Source organism: Somniosus microcephalus, chromosome 1 (genome assembly GCF_052327205.1).
Source record: "Somniosus microcephalus isolate GS21.2 chromosome 1, FLI_Smic_1.0, whole genome shotgun sequence".
Lineage (NCBI taxonomy): Eukaryota > Metazoa > Chordata > Chondrichthyes > Squaliformes > Somniosidae > Somniosus > Somniosus microcephalus.
Genome location: NC_140987.1, coordinates 133,948,564 through 133,971,000, shown reverse-complemented (window position 1 = coordinate 133,971,000; position 22,437 = coordinate 133,948,564). Strand labels below are relative to the sequence as shown.

The 22,437-nt window shown below is 44.2% G+C and overlaps 1 protein-coding gene across 4 annotated transcripts in view; it reads left to right on the top strand.

The window, feature by feature from the left end:
- The window catches only part of vps13a (vacuolar protein sorting 13 homolog A), a 631,135-nt gene that overhangs the window by 596,861 nt on the left and 11,837 nt on the right, over positions 1 to 22,437 (top strand). For all 4 annotated transcript variants that reach the window (XM_085985825.1, XM_085985842.1, XM_085985834.1 and 1 more), the window contains one exon: positions 14,494 to 14,579. In XM_085985825.1, coding sequence (XP_085841951.1) covers positions 14,494 to 14,579 — 86 coding nt within the window. The remainder of the gene's footprint in view (positions 1 to 14,493; positions 14,580 to 22,437) is intronic.

Genomic DNA, 22,437 nt, shown 5'->3' with positions numbered 1-22,437 from the left:
CACCCGGCTTGCCACAATCCTGTGGACGCGCTCCTCAAGATCGCTGAGGGCTTGCAGCTGAGGCCGCCCTCCACCGGTCCGTTGCTGCTGTCTGCTATTATGAGACAGCTTGGCCTGCAAGAAAAAGGATGGCGTCTGAGTAAATATGCAGCCATGGTCTTGCCTGAAATGCCTCCCATAGTTGAATAGCCCTTACTGTATGCAAAGTGTGGAATGCGCGCGTGTGTTTGATGAAAGGGCCATAGGTGTTGGATGAGTGTTGGGCATTGGGGCTTTTAAGACCCTCTGGCCATAAAGTGAGGTTGAGATGGAGAGGTTTTGAAAAAAAGGCACTCACCCTGACGACCCGAGTGAGGTCGTTGAACTTTTTCCTACATTGGATATGGGTCCTAGGCTCCATGCTGCTTGAGGAGACTCTCTGAGCCACCTCCCTCCATACTCTTCTGTACTCGCGTGGCAAAGGCCTCCTGCCACTCACTAGGTACAGAATGGCTCTTCTGCGCTCCACCGCGCCAACCAGAGCCTCCAAGGCCCGCTCGCAGAAGCACTTTGCTCATCCCTGGCCCCCTCCATAGTGTCTGGCTGCTAGATTTAGCTACAGGTCTGCCCAGGCCGAGATTCAAGGCTCCAATGAGCAGGGTGTGGCTGCAGAGCAAGATCGACCCTCCCCTTTAAGAACTGACCGGTGCCAGTGTGTCTGTGTTCAATCGCTAACTGACAGCACCTGCGCTGCGCCCGCCCTCTGAGTTAGCGCCTCGCTCCTCGGCCTTAGCACCTTGAGAGGTGTGTAGCGCCTGATTTATGCGCTCCAATCACCTCCAGGGGCGATAAAATCCAAGTTTGCTGTTGGAGGCGATAATTAGCGCCAGGTGCTAAACTTTGCGCACCGCCAATAATGGCGCCCCGTCTGGGGCGATACCAAATTTTTCCCCCTTTGTGTCTTACTGCGAGGAGCATTCGTAATAAGGTGGATGAATTAGCTGCGCAAATAGATGTAAACGGATATGATATAATTGGGATTACAGAGACATGGCTCCAGGGTGACCAAGGCTGGGAATTCATCATCCAGAGGTATTCAATATTCAGGAAGGACAGGCAAAAAGGAAAAGGAGGTGGGGTAACATTGCTGGTTAAAGAGGAGATTAACACAATAGTAAGGAAGGATATTAGCTCTGATGATGTGGAATCTGTATGGGTAGAGCTGAGAAATACCAGGGGGCAGAAAATGTTAGTGGGAGTTGTATACAGATCCCCAAACAGTAATGCTGAGGTTGGAGATGGCATTAAATGGGAAATTAGAGACACGTGCAATAAGGGCACAGTGGTTATCATGGGTGACTTTCATCTACATATAGATTGGGCTAACCAAATTAGTAACAATACCGTGGAGGAGGAATTCCTAGAGTGTATACGCAGGACGTCTCTGTCGGTGGCAGTGAAGGTGACGGTGGCTCTCAACTTTTGTGCCACCGGCTCCTTCCAATCCGCTACTGGGGACATTGCCAACATCTCCCAGTTCGCGGTACATTGCTGCATCCGCCAGGTGAACAATCCCCTTTTCAGAAGGAGACGTCAGTACATCTCCTTCCCCATGACCCTGGACAAGCAGCAAGAGCGTGCAATGGGATTTGGAAGAACAGCGGGGCTTCCCCATGGTCCAGGGCGTAGAACTGATGAACCAGCAATGGTCAGGCCTTGCTTCAGGGCTGCAGTGTGCAGGGCATGGCAGCCAAACAAGTCGACCCTCCCCCTTTAAGAGCTGACCAGCGCCAGCGTGTCTGCCTTCATTCAGAAATTCGCCGCACCTGAGCTGCGCCCGCCCTCGGTGTTGGCGCCTCGGCATGCCGGCTTAGCGCCTTATGATAGTCGTGCATCGCCTGCTTTAGCGCAGCAGCAACTTCTTGGGGCGATGCAACTGAATATCGGCGAAGGTGGCGCTAAGTTGCGCCGGGCGCTAAATTTAACGAATGCCCGGCTGTAGCACCCCAAACGTGGCTATACTGAATTTCTAGGCCTTGGTTACCTCGACCCAATGATGTTACATGCCACATATCAGAGTTGACCTTCTTTCCTTCCAAAACAGGAAAACAAGGCAGTAGAGGCTGATAATCAATCTGAAACCTAGCTTAGTATTGTGAGATATACCCAATGGTAATCCTGTCCGTGTTAGAGGGTGACTTGGTATTGGTGAGTTTCTACCTGTACCAAATAGTGCCAATAGACCCAAGTAAAGTGGGATGGGTTGGGGGGGGGGGGGGGGGGGGGGCAGGGGGAAGCTTGCTGCATCGCTTGGTGCTATACAACCATCTATATTCCTTTTTACCACCTAAGGGACTGCCCAAGATTGTGCATGTTTCCCTTGCCATCATCGTGGACTCCATCTACTAATGTTGTAGGGTATAGGGCAGAGGATGTTTAGATACTCTTGGGATCTTTTCACTTAGATGCTGCTAAGCTTCAGATATAAGAGGCATCACTTCCTGAGGGCGTTCTCCTGAATAGTGGAATAATGGTTCCTCCCTATCCCCTGAAAAAAACTGCTACAGGGAGTACTTCAACAACTCGTAGAAGGCAGTGTTTCAGATTATTAATCCATCCAGGAATGCTGTGGCGGTATTGTACAGCTCAATCAGGAACTTGAGTAAGCCTTCTTCGGATCTGTTCTGGAGGTCAGTGTTTGAGAAATTGTTTCTGAGCAGGGAGTCAACACCCTCTACTCTCAAACTCCATCTTTACTTGTATATTTGTTGCGTTCAATTCCATGGTGGCCCAGGCTGTAAGACTTTCCCTGAGCCTCAGAAGTATAACCATTACTCTGAATCTTGCAGAGGTTGACAATTTTGATCTCTGCAGATCTCTTCCTCTCCTTGGGCTGCAACTAAGGGAGTTTGGAAGATTGTGCTTAAACAGCCTTCTGCAGTGACCAGAGTAATCTTTTGTACTAGATTTTGTACAAGTAATCTACAGCCCTTGAGAGATTCTGTATTTGACTTCCATTGCAGATTCAGCTTTGGTGTGCCAAATGCAGTCTTGTTTTGCCAAAGTGTCTGACCAGATGTTGAAACCTGTGAGGCTGCTATGTGAACATGTTTGATTGCACAATTGTTCACGTCCCTTAGGTGCTCCATGAATTTTTCCAGGTATTGTTTTATTGAAAAGATGTCTGAGGCAAGGAATTACAGGAAGTTATTGATAAGCTATAAGCATCGTGAGTGCCTTTGGGCTAACCCAGGTATAGCATCTAGGGGTAGTTCCTACCCTGTGTAATTTTTGGTCAACAAAGGGTCACCAAGTTTTCAGGGATATTTTGGGCCACAGGACTGATTACTGGAGTCTGAGACATCACAACCTTCTTAGGCAGTCCCTCGGAACCGAGGATGACAAGCTTCCACATTAAAAATGAGCTCGCAGGTGACTGATTAGTCCAATGCGGGACCTACAGTCTCTGTCACAGGTGGGGCAGACAGTGGTTGAAGGGGTGGGTGGGTGGGGTGCTTGGGTTGACGTGTGCTCCTTCCGCTGCCTGCGCTTGGCTTCCGCTTGCTCCCGGCGAAGAGACTCGAGGTGTTCGGGTTCGGCGCCTTCCCGGATGCTTCTCCTCCACTTTGTGCGGTCTTGGGCCAGGGATTCCCAGGTGTCGGTGGGGATGTTACACTTTTTCAAGGAGGCTTTGAGGGTGTCCTTGAAGCATTTCCTCTGCCCACCTGGGGCTCTCTTGCCGTGCCAGAGCTCTGAGTAGAGCGCTTGTTTTGGGAGTCTCGTATCGGGCATGCGGACAATGTGACCCGTCCATCGGAGCTCATTGAGCGTGGTCAGAGCTTCGATGCTGGGGATGTTGGCCTGAGCAAGAACACTGACGTTGGTGCGCCTATCCTGCCAATGGATTTGCAGGATCTTGCGGAGGCAGCGTTGGTGGTACCTCTCCAGTGCTTTGAGGTGCCTGCTGTACATGGTCCATGTCTCTGAGGCATACAGCAGGGCAGGTATCACTGCTGCCCTGTAGACCATGAGCTTAGTGCCGTGTTTGAGGTCCTGGTCTTCAAACACAATCTTCCTCAGGCGACCGAAGAAAGTGTTTGAATCACAACCTCGAGTCCAAACAATAGGGTAAAGGAACATTCATAAAAAGCCCACTATCCACTGCCCAGCAATAAATAACACCCATTGTGATTAATATGTCATAAAATTAATTTCTCAAGTGTTGATGAAAGTATATGTGTTGTATTTTGAAACCCAGTTGTGATAGGTTTAACATGCTTTTACTATTCAAGTTTGTTAGAAATATACTAAGAAACTTCTATCTATTCTATGAAAACTTGTAGATTATTTGTAATAAAAATGAATACCAATTTTGTCAAACAATAAAAATAAGATTCCCCACTGGCTCAGCTGTTAAATGCAATGAGTAGCTGAGCTATAAAAATTAACAATGTTTGAGGTTTGATCCCCAGTCTGAACACAGTTAGGCTGATGTTAGGAGAGCTATAATTGATCTTAGTGTCCCAAGTCCCACTCATCTATCACCCCTGTGATCGTTGACTTGCATTGGCTCCCAGTTCACCAGTTCCTCAATTTTATAATTCTCATCCTTGCATTCAAATCCCTCCATGGTTCACCCCTTATCTATGGAACCTCCTCCAGCCCTCCAAGATCTCTGCATTCCTTCAACTCTGGACACTTGTGCATCTCGCACTCCCTTTGACTCATTGGTGGCCATGCCTTCAGCTATCTAGGCCCTAAGCTCTGGAATTCCCTCTCTAAGCCGCCACGTCTCTCCACCGCTCCTCTTTTAAGACCCTCCTTGAAACTTGCCTCTTTCACCAAGCTTTTAGTCGTCTTCTTATCGTGTCCACGGACAGTCTATACATAGCCCAGCCAGAACTGGACACATTTTTGCACCTTGTTGAATTCGGCAAGATCTGCAACAGTGCAGGGTTCCTCTAACGATGGGCATTGCAGGAGATGTTGCATAGTCTGTGCCTCAGTTCCACATTCACAAGTTGTTGGGCTGGTTGAATATCCCCATTTGCTTAGTGACACCTTTGAGCAACCTACACCGGTCCTAAGTCTGTTAAGGCACTTCCAGGTTGCCCAGTTGCAATTAGCTCCTGGGGGAAGACTTTCATCAAGTAAAATTTCCATCGCTGGGGGTTGTTCAAGACTGGCGAGCCGGTCTTTCCACAAGGCGATGCGGGCTTCAGATGAGGTTGATTGTAATGGAACAACACTGTTCATGAAGCTCTTTCTTGACTTTAGGCGGCTGGGTGTAGGTGTATGACAATGCAGAGGGTGTCTCTCATCTGATGTTTGACGGAGTCGCTCTTTCTTGCTGGTTACCGTTCTTCTTATATCAGGGGGAGCGATACCCGCCAGGATATATAGGCTGTTGGTGTTTGTTGGTTTTAAGCAACCTGTTATAAATCGGCAGCTTGCATTCAGAACGGCATCCATCTTGGCATGAGTAGACCTTTCCCATGCAGGGCAGGCGTATTCGGCAGTGGAATAGCAAAGAGCAAGTGCACTGGTTCGCAATGTTTTCGGGCTTGTTCCCCATCTTGTGTTAGTGAGCTTATTCAGGGTGTTGTTTCGTACACTCACTTTTGCCTTTGTCTTCTTGATGTGGTTCTTGAAGGTGAGGCTTTTAGTCACTTGTCCCAATATTTCCTCCTTTAACTCAGTGTCAGTCTTTGTCTTATGCTCCTGTGAAGCACTTTGGAATGTTTCCCTACATTAAAACTGCTATATAAATGCAAGTTGTTGTTATTGCTCTTTGTGAAAAGTTGTTAGTGGAAAATTGATCAGGCTTCCTAATTGCTTATACAGTAATCCCTGCTGGAAATAGATCTGTGGATATCAGGTGAGGATAGCATCAGCCCTCGCTGTTACGCCCATGCAATTAGGAAGCTTGCCACAACACTGACTATCTAGGCTCTCACATACAAAGAATGGCCACATTTTTTGGATGAGGTACCAAGGCAACCGTTGCATATGGAAATGTCTCACAGCTTTACCTCGGAATCACTAGCCACAGGAAAGGAAAAGGGAACTAAATTCACAGAAAAACGTTTAATATGATAACTATTTAAAACCCACAAACTTTCCAGGAGACGTAAAGATCTCAATCCAAGGTAAACATGTTACAATACAATGCCAAGATTTTGCATGGTATTAGTAGATTTTCTGTTTCCATATTTAACATATTTGTTACCGCTTAAACATATATTTTTGCTATGTTCCCATTGATCTAGGTTGAACCCAAAATGATGGGCTTGGATTTTAACAGCTCCCCACCCCGCAGGAAAGGGTCGGGGCGAGGGGCTAAATTTTTGAAAATGCTGATCCCGCCCTAAGCCTGCCGCATTATCAGCCACAGCAATATTAACGGCAGCGAGTAACGTAGAGAGGTGGGAGGATCATTAATATATGCAAATCCTATGCAATTAGGACCCCAATATGAATTTAACTACTGCAGCAGGTCGGCAAGATCTCTAGGGATCACTGTGCTGAATGTAAAGGGGCCACGATGTGAATAAAGCTGCAACATTCACAGGTGTTCTTCCATTTCTTTGTGGCTTGTGATTCTGTAATCACTGCTAGCACTTGGGAGAATCTTTATAAAGAAGTCAGAGAAGTTGAGTATAGAGTGAAGAAGAGGAGCTGCAGCAGCAATGGCATGATGAAGGAGCTGCAGGAGGGGCACGGAGAAGGCAGCAACAGAGGGGGCATGCTTGCAGAAGGCCTTACCCCCCTCATGGTCCACAGACAAGAGGCTCAGCTTCCTTGGCCTGCCTGAGGAGCATTGTTTAAGGTCGACGCAGAATTCTGCAGCCTCCTGGAAGAAGACCTGCTGCCTACTATACCTGGCGGCCATGCCAGTGGCGGTGAAAGTGACCACAGCCCTCAACTTTTACGCCTCTGGATCCTTCCAGGCTGCCACAGAGGGACATATCTCAGTCATCCACTAACAAATGCATCAGACAGGTCATAGATGTTTTATTTGCCAGAGCCGCCAATGTATCTAATTTCCAACTGAAGACAGCAGGCAGACTGAGAGCATTATTGCTTGCACCACTGACTGGCTTTCCACAAGCGCAGGGCGCCATAGACAGCACCCATGTAGCCATTAGGGCACCTCCCGACCAGCAAGGGCTTACACTCCATTAACATCCAACATCCATAAGAAGAGATTTATGCAATTGTGTACCCGATATCCAGGAAGCTGCCATCAGGCCTTCACCTTCACCTTATCTCTCCTCTCCCCTCCCCCCCCCCCCCCCCCCCCCCCCCAATGTTTCGAGTTGGCACCAGTGTTCGAGGATGGCTACTTGGGGACACGGGATATCCCTTTCTTTCATGACTGATGACATCTCTATGAAAATCCACCACTCTACAACAGAACAGGTACAACAGCCAAGTCACCACAAGGTTAGTCATAGAGCAGGCCATTGGGATACTCGCAATGAAGTTCAGGTGCCTCGATAGGTCAGGAGGCTCCCTGCAATATTTGCTAGCCAGTGTTGCCAGAATAATTGTGGTATGCTGCATTCTGCATAACATCACTCGACAAAGAAGACTGGAGGTGAAGGAGGCCTGCAGGACTCATCATCTGATGAAGAGGAGGATGGTGAAGAGAACACTGGAAGACATGATGCAGGGGGTGAGGAGCACCTTGTGGCCCAAGATGCAAGGGATGCACTCATAGCGCAGCACTTCACCTACCACTCTGATGTGGCCAGACCCCTTTACACTAACCGTCCTGCAGCTTTCAATTCATTGGTTTACAGTCCTCCAACTTGTCACTTTGAAATCATTAAATTGGCTTCCACATCGATGACACAATGACCCAAAACTTGCCTTGTTGAGCAGCACAGAAATGAGATGGGGATGGCATTATTGGCAGCAGTGAAAGGAGGAAGAGGGAGATGAGCATGTGTAAGGAATAAAAATGAGAGGTGGTGCAGTGTACTGTTGTGATTGGTGGTGAGGAAAGTGATGCAGGGGTGAGGAGTAATGTGTGTGAATGGTGAAGGAGAGACAAGAGATTGGAAGAAGATGCATTGCAGGAGATGGGTAAAGAAGGACATATACTGACATTTCCTGATCTAGTCAGAAATGTTTCCTGCACTGGATCCAGGTCCTTGGTGTGAAACTCCTACTGCTCACTTCCTCAACCACCTCAAGCCAGGCCTCCTCTGTTGTGGCAGCAGGTTGTTTCTTCCCACTTGTGGAGAACAACACATCCCTCCTGACCTTCACTGCACCTATCAAGACCTCAAGGGAAGCATCCCTCTCTTTACAGCCATGTGGGTGGGCAGCCTACCTGCAGATGCATGAATCAGCCGAGAATCCCGGAAGTATTATTTAAATTGTTCGGGCCTCCACGTTGCGTGATGTTGCGGGCTCATCATCCACTAATGCCCTTGCATGCTCCATTCCTGTCTGAGTTAAAATTGGGGCCACAGTATTTATGGTAATGATAACCATTCAGGTGAATTTGAATTTCTGAGCTTCACTCCTCTTCAGATTTCACAAATCCAGAATTTGAAAACTGTACCTGAAAGTGGAGAGAACCAATGTTGCTAAAGAACTCAAACACATTCCTTCCCAATTTACTCCTAGCCGTTGAGCTTCAAAACTAGAGGGAATTAGCGTATGCTTATTTTTCCCCTCCCAGACCAACTTGTATGATTTTCCTGCTTCAGTGTGCACACCTAGATCCCTTGGAACTTTTCCTTCAAGCAACCAAGTTGAAGGGTCATAGTACACAGCATCACCAAATTTGAAATAGCAAAAGAATATGCAGTAAATTGCAATGTAGTGATTAGGTGATGGAAAGTGTTAAGTCCGTGAATGATTGAGACACGGACTAGCAGGAGTGAAAACAGATAGATGTTTACTGGTGGCAGTCCATAACGAAACTAACCAACAGAGGCTCTCTAGCGCCTTTTATACAGGGGTGGTCATTGCCGGTACTGCAGTCTGAGACCAGTTATTCTCTTAAAGGTACATACACAACAGAAAGCTTGGGGTTTAAAATGCTGAAGCAAAATTGAGGATGGTAAGGAGCGCCACAGTTTTGAAGAATGAGTTGGAGATTATGCAATGAGAATGTGAGGGGGAAGAAGAGTTAGTTTAGAAAGTTGAGATTACTGCAATCCGTATGAACACAGGACACAAGATTTATTTTGAGTGCTGTATGGTAACATTCAGATTCTCCCTCTAGCTCTGATCTTTGGTATGATAGTAAGATTGTGGTGTAAGGCAAAAAGCTTTGACCACTTTGAGGCAAAATTCACCAATTCTGAGTCAAGTTCAGCTGGTGCATAACCACAGATTTAAAAAAAAGTGTTCCTTTGCGCCCAAAAACATTATTATTGTGCTGCGTATGAGACATTTGCACCATGACTGAGACAAAGTTCCAGTATACAAAAATGAATGCAGTCCTGAAACATATTAGAATTTCCTCATTAATGTGGAATGAGGACATTCTCCGAATTAGAATTTGCAGCAGATTCTTCGCGATTGAACTGATCCAGTTCAGGCGCTTGCCAGTTTCTTCTGATTTATACCATTACTTTTCATACTGCCAAACTATACTAATATTAAATCTAAATCTGCATCTCCATTTAAAATGAGCTGTGTTCTCCTACTAGTTTGGTGGGAAGATGTACTCTGGTATTACTCTAAGCCATATAGATAAGAAAAGTACCAAAATTCAATCTTTGGTGTTTACTGATTTAACCAATTTCCTCTACAGTATCAGTAAGTCCACTGCACCCCAAGGCTACACAGGAGAACATTGGCCACAGTTTCCCCTCCTGCTTCCTATCCAGAGACTCTAGCTAGAAGTATACAAGTAGATACCAGATAAGAATAGTTTGGATTTAGCTGGGATGGCCTCCATGTAAATAGTCTGCTAACACTGAACAAGGAGAGAAGGGCTGCTGCAGTTGGCTGAACCATCTTCAGGAGAGGAGGCTCAAGGGAAGAAAATTAAATAGGATAAAAGATGTGAACTTTGTCAACTTGTTACTATTACTGATGGTAATAGATCCATTTACAACAAACAATAGTTACCCCATTAGTGACCATCATTCAGGTAATGGTTTTGTAAGTCATGTTACAAAGAGCAATGGTACATCAGTATATAAAGTAGACAATAAATAGTTTATTCATATTAAAAGCATTTATAGCATTACATTAAAAAATCATATTTCCCTTGGATATAAGGGCTTAGTTCTGCCCCTCCATGAAATGTGGTGGCCATAGGTAAAATTATTGCTTGGCTCTATCTCGAGCACAAAATTGAGTTATCTCTACTAGCAGAGAGATGTAACGAGTGACCTGGGCTTGTGGCAAGAGACATGCCAGCAAATATTGAAAATCCCAGTCAGCGTAATTTCCTTATAACTAGTTTTCATATGCTTTCACATTTTGGTGTTGTAGAAAAACAAAACATGCAATAGTAGATGATTATTACCCTTAGGGTAGCAGTCTAAGAAGTAAATGGCATTTTAAAATAGAATCAATGAATAATCAATCAATAATGTAGCCGAGATGGAATTATAGAATAATTCAGCTGTTCTAGGTGGAGCATCAGCTTAGGCTTCAGTGCTGGTGTAATCAGATCAATTTTATAAAAACGAACCAGGAAATTGAGATAACATTAAATACATTGGAAACAAAATAACAAGCAATATTGCTGAGCAAAACTTAAGAACAAAGAAAACACGTAATTACTGTTCTTTGGGGAACAACTAAGTGTGATGTATAATGAAAGAACTCAAGAGCAGGGAAAGATGCTACAAAGCTGTTGGACATCCATTAAGCTCGGCCAGGAGAGGCTAAGAGACAATAGACCATTTAGAATTAGATATGGAAGATTGCCTGAATTAAGTCAGACAAGCCATCTCTTAAGAGTTGGGATATAAAAAGAAAGACTTTAATTTATATAGTGCCTTTCACAACCTCAGAACGCCCCAAAGGTCCCACAAACAGCAATGAGATAATGAGCAGATAATCTGTTTGAGATATTGGCCAGGTCATCAAGAAGAGAACTCCCTGCTCTTCTTCGAATAGTGTCATGAGATATTTTACACCCATGTGAGAGGACAGATGGGGGCTTATTTTAAGGTGTCATCTGAAAGATGGCACCTCTGACAGTGCAGCCCTCTCTCAGTACTGCACTGAAGCGTCAGCCTAGATTATGTGCTCAAACCTCTGGAGTGGGGCTAGATCCCATAATCTTCTGACTCGGAGATGAGTGTGCTACCACTAAGCCAAGGCTGGCACCTTTGGTAATGCCCAGAACATTCAGAATTAAGTAGCACACTTGCCATTTTATTAAAGAACCAGTGAAGTGTTCAAGTAAAGGAAATTCCAGAGTTCATGGAGAAGCAACTGGGCATGAAGACCTGGCATTCACCCAAAACCAGCACTGCCTGCAGGACCACTGTCAAGGATTTCAAAAGCAGCAATCCTTTCAAAATAAAGGTGACATTTCTGTATAATAATTTAACTACACTTGATTTCAGTACTGGCTTCCATGGTCCCCACTGAAAGTTGCCATTTTTGTTGTCTCATTGTATTCATGTCACCAGAACAAGTGTCCAATAGAGGATAGGATTAATGGTTTCATCTTCTAATCCAAGAAGACCATCACTGGTGCCTGGGTCAAGTTGATGGCATCCAGGTACTTCATCTCAAAAGGCCATACACAATATAGGATCTATGTTGTTGGTTGTTTTGAGATTCAGCCAAACAGCAATGCAATGATTGGCCAACACAGCATGTAAGCATAGCATTGTCTAGAGTTAAATTACTTTCTGGTGCCATTGTCATCTTAGTTCTGTGCAGCTCTACATGCCACTATATATAAAAATGAAGATACAATAATCTTAAAGATTAACAAGCTAACATTTATTATCGTAGTAGTACAGTTCTAGACATATGACCTCAAAGAAAATTATGCATAGAAGTGGTTCAGGTAAGGTACTGGCCACTTCTGACGCTGATGGCCATTTGATTGGTTTCTTCTATGTTCCCACACACATGTTCATTTAGGATAATGAATGGTCTTTCAGGTTGGTATGGTATGAAGTAATTTTTACCACTGATAAGCTGGATACAACTATTTTGCCCTGAAAGAAAGCCTTTTCTTATCTAAGGATGATAAGCAATAGATACGTCTTCAAAGGTGCAGGATAAAAAGGCATACTCCACATGGTCTCCAAAAGAAAATCTTTTCGTACACATCAACATGCATTATTAAAGCTGGTGTACAAGTGGCAAAATAAATACAGAAAACTCAGCATAAAATCTAACTTTGTATCTAGGACATTGTCTTTCTTTTATAGCTCAAGTTACCTTAAAAAAAAGATCTTGGGACATCCAGCCATGCATAATGAAGAAGTATACTTTCCAGTTTAGCGCTTAAAAAAAAATTTGTTTTGGGATTTCTCAAACTTCAGACAGGTTTGCTGGTCCCTACCGATCAAGCTTTTCATGGCATTCTTCCCTGGTTAGCTAAAATAAAGTTCGCTCTTACTCTCAAATGGTGGTTTCACTAGTCTGCTTTGTGACTTGAGCATTATTCTTCAACATTTTTTAGTTAAGGTAGTTCTTGTACGACACCTTTAAGATATTAACAAGATCACTCATCATCCTAACTTTTTGAGAAAGTAGTTTGACTTTGTAAAAAAGTTTCTGTTTTAGCCTATATACTGCAGATATAGGCCCGGATTTTTGCGGTCGGTATACTACCTTTGAAATGGACAGCAAGTTCAGGATTTCTACATTTGCTTGCACATGTGCTAAATCCCGAACTTGTGATCTGTCAAGTTCTGACTTGACAGATGATCTACACCGACATGGAAAACCTAATTGCTGGTGCAGAGTTTGGCTAATTTCCAACCAACTGCCCAGCAATTACACCTGAAAATTTTATGACTGGTGCAAACAAGCGCAGCAGCCTGCTTGCACAGTGCAAGGGATAACCTTTTTTGGAAATCCAAATACATATTTAATTTTAAAAGTTTAAACTACAAACCAGTCTTTCAAACTTACCATCAGCCCCCATCTGAGTAGAAAATTCTATCAAAAATTTTAAATAATATACAAAATAACATTCCACAGTAGCTTGGCATATCACCCCTATTTTTATTTTTGGATGCAAATAGAAAGTTTCTGCATTTTACTTGAAAGTTGCAAGCATTTACATATAAGTAATTTCCCATGATAAAAATGTAGTTGGCTCATGATTGAGAGACTGGGAATGAATGAGAGACCTTCTGTTTCCTGATTGGAACACCAGCCCACGTGATCCCAGGTACGCTTCCGTACACGGTGCGCCCCTGGGATCCATGGGCCACTACGCTGCCCTCAGCTACGCAGCATCTTCAAGTTCTTGAAGGAGGGTCCCAATCCGTTCGGATGTCAGCGGCGTAATCCTTAATTACGCTGCCGACTGCAAAATCCAGTCCATACTTTATACAGATTTACTGAATCTTATTCAAATCAGCATCAGTACTAAAATAATTGACGCTATAACTTGAACATTTCTCCTACAGTTGACACGGTGAAGTGCACCAGCTTTATACTAGGCCTTTCAGCGGCCAAATAGTGTATGTGAAGAAGCCTAATTCCAATTCAGGTGTTTCTATATTAGTTTATAGTTTTCTTGTGATCAACAGTTAATAAGTGGACTTTCAACTGGCTCACCAAACTTTGCTAGAGTGTTTTCTTTTCCACAGAGATGGAAGATCTCAAAGTAAAGCATTCCATTTAATTGCCTAAACAAGAATGGCAAAACTAGCTCTCAAACAGTAGTAGACAAGCTCTAGTCTGGTAGCTCTGGGTCTCAGACTCAGACTTGATTGTCTGGCATTGACTTTTATTTGTACAGCTAACTTATTTTCTTTCATTAGTTAGTATGGTTTAATTATATATAATTATTCCTGTTTTTTAAAACGTTAATTACGATAGGACAGAACAGCTTATGGTCACTACTGTTTTCCTTTTAAACTTTTATTTCTTCAACTTCTAAGTACCTTGTACTGTCACAATTTCTCCACTGTGATCTTCATTAATTTAGCTGTGTTTAGCTGACACAAGGTGTGCTACTGTCGGTCTGTTTTAATCATTACAGTTATTTAAGGTTAATCTCTCCCTGGAGATGGAATTGTTTATACTGCAAAGTGTCCCCTCTAGCAGCCAGGCTGAGACATAGTTGAAGGATAGTTGAGTTTGAATGTTAGCCAAGGCTGAGATTCAATCTTTTCTGTCTGGTTATTTGTGCAATGGTCATCAACTTGAGCTGTTTGTAAATGTTATAAAACAAATTAATTGTTACATTTTACTTTAATATCATGTTTAAGTAAGGTAATTAAATTGTTTCTTACTGCAGTCATAGTTCCATTATTTTATAATGCAGCTAAAGGGAAAATATACTTTTTTAAATCAAGTTTTGGTTTTACCACCTGTCTTTTCTCCTAGAAAATTGAAAATGGGAGATTTGCGAAATACAAGTACTTTGGCCACAAAATGATTAATGACTCGGACTTGTTTATGATTACAAAAAGGTAAGATTGTAAGCGATTACAGGGGTTTGGAAAATCTATTTTGAGAATTGTGGTGATAAATTTTTGGACCACATTTAACATTTTGATTTCCAAACCTTTTGGTACTGATTAAATATTCAGAATCAAATAATGCTGAAAAAAGGCATAAAGAAAATTTCCCACATTGACCATTATTATTCTGCTCACCTAATGCAAGGACTGTGTCTTTGTAATCAAACTTCATTTGAACTGTGCATTTGAAAGATTCCAAATCTATGGTGTGAAGTTACTGTTAGGTTTTTAAGTTTTTATGCTAGATGTGCTATTTGGGATCAAAGTGAATGACCACTCCCATCTCCTACAAACTAAAGTGTGTCTTTAGCTGTCCAAACCTAAGTAAATGCCACAAGATCCAAGGATTGAACAGAAAATCCTCGCCACTGCATTCCAGTTTACTGGAATATGTCATCCACCACTACATCCAGCGGAAGAATGTACACGCTATTGGACTAAGGTTCAGGCTATAAATCAATAGACAAATGTATTTAACGTTTAGCAGGTAAATGAACAGTATTTGGTACAAATCGTATATTTGCGGTAATTACAAACTTTGCTATTGCATTTGCAATGTCAAAATAACAAAGATGCTTCTCCTGAACTAACCACCAACATAAAATTGATCCTTGAAACACGAAACACAATAACTCACTTCTTTTATGGCAAAATTGTACCATGGAGCCACTGATTTGGTAACGTCTCTCTTGGCTTCAGACTGACTGCTGATTAGCACATCATTCAACATCCTTTGAAGATGCACTGAAGTAAAGGGTATTTGACAACTATCTCATAATTGCATTAGGTCAACAGCTATTCACATGTTTACTATGTACATCTGCTATGCACAGTAAAGTTCTGAGCCTGACCAAAGTGTTAAGCTGACCAAATTTGAATACAATTACTGCTAACATAAAGGAGTCAGAAATGCTTCTAAAGAAAAATGAACCTGAAATGACCCATTTACATCCCAGGCTGTAATGTATATTCTGTCCAGTTTGCAAAGTTCCCTCAGATATCTGCTCTGTGTGTACTGTGGTCAACAATAACAAATCCAATAGGTAATAGATCAGGGGCAAAAATGCTTCATTTTTGTCAGTTACTGCATTTCTAAATAATCCATTTTAGGTAGAGGTTTAAAATGGTTACTTCAGCTTTTATAACATAGTGGCCCGTAATTTGCGGTCAGCGGCAAAGGCATTCGCCACTGGCCCCGAAGTAAGCTTCGCACAAAGATCTAGCTATCTCTCTGGCAAGAAGTTCAATGCAAGTTAATGGGGAATCCCAGCAAAAAGCTGCTACGATGTCAACAAGCTATCTAAGCAGCCAATCAAAATTCAGAATTCTCACAGCGAACCAGGAAGTGGGTAAGCTCCTTTGATTGTAACTTTTTAAAAATCTTTGTTTTGCTCTAAGATTGGAGCTCTCACAGATTGGTGCCCAGCGTGCACTCTGGGGGCTAATCTTGCCAACGTCCTTCCCATCACTGACCCTGTGGACTCTGCCGGTGGATTAGCTATCATTGCCCCTTTCCACATATCTCCCTTCAGAATGTCAATTCACTTGTGAGCAAGGCCCTTGCCATCCACGAGCTTACTGTGGATGATTGCATCGCCATGGCCTTGACGGAAACTTGGCTCACCCTCACTGAAGCCTCCCCGCCTGGCTATACCTTTAACCAGTTGCCCCGTCCAGACTGCTGTGGTGGCAGTTTGGCCCTTATTACCACATCACACCTTAGTCTCCCTAATCCTCTGGCACCTTCTCTTTTGAACAGTCTCAACTTATTTCACGTCTCGCGCCTCCTGCCTCCTTAAAAATCCTCGATCTCTACCACCTACCCAAGTACCATGCCAGGCTTCTCACCGAGATATCTTCAATGCTTTCCTCACTCAGCCTCTGCACCAAGCAACTTCTCATCCATGGTGATTTCAACCTCCATCTCAACTCATCATGCCCTCTGTCCTCTGAGTTCACTGACCTTTTCTCCCTCCATATAAACTCGCCTACCCATACTCACGGCAACCCCCTCGACCTTGCCATCTCACGTGATCTCTCTACTCCCATTCTGTCAATCACAGATAAGGCCATCTCTGATCACTTCCTTGTATCCTTCTCCACTCACATCCCCTTCCCCATCCAATCCCCACTTCCTTCTATGTTCGCCTCTGGTAAAACTCTCCCCCAAGTCACTTAAAATGCACTTTCAAATTCCCAACTGTCCAGCCGTTGGCCCTTCATTCACCACAGCATTTCTACAGCTCCCGATCTGATGAATCACACCCTCACCTCCACCTTTGATGCCCTTGTCCCTATTAAGAACATAAGAAATAAGAGCAGGAGTAGGCCATATGGCTCCTCGAGCCTGCTCTGCAATTCAGTAAGATCATGGCTGATCTTCGACCTCAACTCCACTTTCCCATCCGATCTCCATATCCCTTGATTCCCCTAGAGTCCAAAAATCTATCTATCCCAGCCTTGAATATACTCAATGATTCAGCATCCATGGCACTTTGGGTTAGAATGTTTCATAGATTCGCAACCCTCTGTGAAGAAATTCCTCCTCATCTTAATCTTAAATGGCCGACCCCTTATCCCGAGACTATGCCCCCTCGTTCTAGACTCTCTAGCCAGGGGAAACAACCTCTCAGCATCTATCCTGTCCAGCCTTAGAATCTTATGTTTCAATGAGATCATCTCTCATTCTTCTAAACTCCAGAGAGTATAGGCCCATTCTACACAATCTCTCCTCATAGGACAACCCTCTCATCCCAGGAATTACAACCTTTACTCTCTCATAGCCTGGTTGTTCCCCCAGGTACAGCCCACTTTTCCACTCCCTTAATCCAAGGATTGCAGATTTGAATGTTAATGGTGGGTAACTGGTTTAATTGTTCAGATCTGGCTGGACCACATAAAGCACTATAAGATCCGGCTCTCCTCTGCCAAAACTGCTCAATATTCCAGGATCATCCTAGAATGCAAAGAAAACCCCCGTCTTCTCTTCTGCACAACAAACCATCTCCTTAAAATCCTACGATGCCACCTTCCACACTTTTTCCTCAACCGAGGATTCCCCTCTACCGTGGTTGATACAGCCCTCGACCGGGTCCATTCTATCTCCCACACTTCAGCCCTCACCCCTGCCCCTCCCGGAACCACGATAGGGTTCCCCGTGTCCTCACCTTTCACCCCACCAGCCTCCACATTCAACGGATCATCCTCCGCCATTTCCGCCACCTCCAACATGATCCCACCACCAAATGCATCTTCCCCTCCCCTTTCAGCATTCCGTAGGGACCACTCCCTCCGAGACACCCTAGTCCACTCCTCTATCAACCCCAGCACCCCTTCCCCTGGCACCTTCCCGTGCAAGCGCAGGAGATGCAACACCTGCCCATATACCTCCCCCCTTCCCACTGTCCAGGGCCCCAAACACCCCTTCCAGGTGAAACAGCGATTTACTTGTACTTCTTGCAATCTAGTATACTGTATTCGCTGCTCACGATGTGGTCTCCTCTACATTGGGGAGACTAAACGCAGATTGGGTGACCGTTTTGTGGAACACCTCTGTTCAGTCCATAAGGATGACCCCGAGCTTCCGGTCACCTGTCATTTCAATTCACCGTTCCATTCCCACTCAGACCTCACCGTCTGCGGCCTCTTGCATTGTTCCACGGAAGCTCACCCTAAACTCGAGGAACAGCACCTCGTCTTCCGATTAGGCACTTTATAGCTTTCCGGATTCAATATCGAGTTCAACAACTTCAGATCATAACCTTGGCCCCTATTATATTTTTAATCCACACTTTTGGTTTGTGGCTTTTCCTTTTTTTTCCTCTCTCTCCCACATGGCAGCTGTCTTTCACTCTGCCAGCGCATTTCACACTTAATTTAGAGCCATTGTCTGTTTCTTTATCTATCCTATTACTATCTCGTCTCACCTTGAATATCTCTTAATGTCTCTTATTTCATCCCCTCCCCCAAACTGCCTTTTGTTTCATTTCCTGCCTTTTCTGTCAGTTCTGTAGAAGGGTTTCGACCCAAAACGTTGACTCTATTTCTCTCTCCACGGATGTTGCCTGGCCTGCTGAGTTTTTCCAGCATTTTCTGTTATTATTCCTTAAAACCCTCTCCACCTGCCCCCTCCAACCTCACCTGCAACAAGTGCGAGGAGCTCTTGGACTTCTTTGTCACTACGATTCAGATCATCCATTCAGCTGCCTCTGCCCTCCCTTCCCTTAACCCACTGGGCCAAACTTCGTCTCAGGTTTCCCCCTGCACTAGCCCTGAACTCGCATCGTTCTCTAGTTTCTCTCTTATTTCCCCTCATGCCCTCTCTGAGCTCATCTTGTCCATGAGACCCACCTCCTGCTCCCTTCACTCTGTTCCCATCAAACTGCTGACCATCCAATATCCCTTTCTGGCTTCCACGTTAGTTGATATTGTTAATAGTTCCCTATTCTCAGTTACTACCCACCCCCCCTTCAAATCTGCCATCATCACCTCACTTCCTCAGAAAACCCACTTTGACCCTTCTGTCCTTGCAAACTACCGTCCCATCTCCAATGCCCTTGAACATATTGTCACCCCCCAAATCCGTGCTCAACTTTCCTGGAACTCCGTGTTTGAACCCCTCCAATCGGATCTCCACCTTGCCATAGCACTGAAATGGCCCTATTAAAGTCACAAATAACATCCTAAGTCACTGTGGTAAACGAACCCTCTTCATCCTTCTCAACCTGTCTGCAGCTTTTGACACGGTTGACCACACCATCCTCCTCCAACACCTCTCCTCCGTTGTCCATCGGGGTGGGACTGCCCTCGCCTGGTTCCGTTCCTATATATCTAGTCGTAGCCAGAGAATCACTTGCAATGACTACTCTTCCTGCTCCCGAATCATTACCTCTGGAGCAATGTATCCACTCATTTTTTGGGGGGGCCGCGCGGCCCCTTCAAAATTCCGTGCATGTGCTGTTTTTTCCATTTGAAAGCTAGGGAGCTGGCTGTGTGGGACCTCCAGAGTGCCGCGCAGCTTAAAGGGAACATTGCTCTGGAGTTCCCCAAGGATCTATCCTTGGACCCCCTCCTATTTCTCAACTACATGCTGTCCCTCAGCGACATCATTCAAAAACATGACATCTGTTCCACATGTACGCTGACGACACCCTGCTCTACCTCACCACCACCCCTCTCGACCCCTCTACTGCCTCTGATTTGTCACACTGCTTGTCTGACATGAGCAAAAATTTCCTCCCATTAAATATTTGGAAGATCGAAGCCATTATCTTCGCTCCCCACCACAAATTCTGTTTCCTAGACACCAACTCCATCCCTGGTCACTGTCTGAGGCTGTACCAGACTTTGGCATCCTATTTGACACTCAGGTTATGGGGTTGGAAGTTCAGCTATCACCAAGACCAACAACTTCCACCTCTGTAACATTGCACGCCTCCGCCCCTGCCTCATCTGGTCTACTGTTGAAACCCTCATCCATGCCTTTAGACTTGACTATTCCAATGCTCTCCTGACCGGCCTCCTAACTTGCACCCTCTGTAAACTTCAGCTCAGCCAAAACTCTGCTGCCCCTATACTAACTTGCACCAAGTCCCGTTCACCCGTCACCCCCTGTGCTCACTGATGTACATTGGTTTCTGGTCTTGCAACACCTCAATTTTAAAATGATCATGCTTGTTTTCAAATCCCTCCATGGTCTCTCCCTCCCCCAACCCTCCCATTATCTCTGCTCTCCTCCAATTCTGGCCTCTTGTACATCCCTGATTTTCTTTGCTCCACATTGGCGTCTGTGCTTTCAGTTGCCTAGGCCCTAAACTTTAGAATTACCTGCCTAAACCTCTCCACCTCTCTCTCTTCCTTTAAGGTGCTCCTTAAAACATACTGATTTGACAATGATTTTGGTCACCTGTATCTCTTTATGTGGCTCGGTGTCAAATTTTGTTTGCTAATCGCTTTTGTGAAACACCTTGGGATGTTTTACTCTTAAAGTCAGCGTCTAGGGAATGGAGTTTATGGCAGGGACCGAAGACAATGGCTTTGGTCTTCCAAATATTTAATGAGGCACTATATAAATGCAAGTTGTTGTACTGTTAGCTGATTTTTAAAGCTGTAGAAAATATACATTACAATCTTAGATATAAACAGGTCCGATGCATTATTCATAAGAATCATTACTTGACATCATTCTGCTTAGGAGTCACTATATTCAATTTGGTCATCTTGTCACCTCAGCTGGGTATACAGACACCTTGAAAGACATCTTTGAATCGTACTGAAAGTGGCAGCTGTATTTGTGTACACAGGCACCGTTTGAAAACCTGTATGCTGAGCATCTGATGTACTTGAGGAAGTGTAATTTCTTTTTCTTCAGATATATTCAAAATATATCAGCTCATTAGTGATGCTGAAATGAACAGCAATAAACTAAATCCATGATTCCATATTTCAAGGATCAATTTTTTGTTTGGAGACAGAGCAAGGCATCTTTGTTGTCTTGACATTGTAGGAAGAAGAAAGTTTGTAGTTACTGTAAATATACTTGTACGCAGTACTGTTCATTTACCTATTTAATGTTAAATAAATGGGCCAGTAATTCCAGTCCCAACATGTGAGTACGGACGGGGTACTCATGCGTGGGCCCGTTGGAAGTGCCGGATTTCAACATGCACAGCGCATGCGCAGGAAACCGGCATTTCCTCCAAGGGGTTCAGAGGCCCTGCGCGCACGCATTGAAATTCCTTCTTTTTGACAGGTTTGCGCGTGTGCAAGGGCCTGAACTTTTTACACATATAAAAAGGTGTAAGGAGTGGATTCTTGAAGGTAAGTGGTCTATTATTTAAAATTATTACATTTTTTCCACAGCTTCATTGTTTTTAAGGACTTTACAGTAAGGTAAGTTTATTTTTAGACCCGATTTTGTAAAAAATTATTTTTTTCAAAAATTTTATTAATTGTTTAAAAGTTATTTATAGTTTAATTATTGGGATGTTTTTTTAAATTTTATTTAAAGTTAAACTAGTCTTTTGGGCGCCCGTACTTTTCATGAGTTTGACAGTCTTTACTATCAAACTCATGAATGAAGTTTCCCCTCCCCTGATTGGCTGCAGAGTGCTCACCTGATCCCAGCCGGCACATCGCACTAACTACGCTGCTGGATCAGGCAAGCACATCGCGCCGACATCTGAACCGGGCCAGTGACAGGAATTCCAAGCAGGCCCAGGCTTCAGATGTCGGCGCGCTGGGTGAGTGCACATCGGGGGCTTGCACACGCGGCAAGCACCCGATCCTAATTTCTGGCCCATTGTGTCTGTTGGTTTATAACTTAAGCCACCATGTGGTAGAAAGCTTATTCTTTCATCGAGATCATTGATCATTGGGTTGCACATGATATACTCCAGTAACCCAGGAGAAGGATTCTCTGTTCAATCCCTGGGTCTTGATACTTCTACCAAGATACTGGGCAGGTAGAGGTATACTCTGATTCATAGAGGATGAGGTCAACTTAAGGGAGTGGTCAGTGACACTGAAGTCAAGGAAAATAGTAGCTTAACATAAAAAGCCAAAACTAACCATGGTGCAGTGGCACCCAACAGAAGGAGGGGAATATATATGAGAAGGATATATTTTAAACTTGAGAATTGCAGTACAGCTTGTTTATCAGTATATCCACCACCATTTTTCAAATGGTTCTTTTAGAGGCAGAAGTGCCCTTAACAAAATACTTTGGATGTCATGCAGCACTAATCTGCCAAGAGGCAGGTGATGTGCTTTGTTATTAAACTGGTTGCTCTGAGCAAGTCAGTAGAGG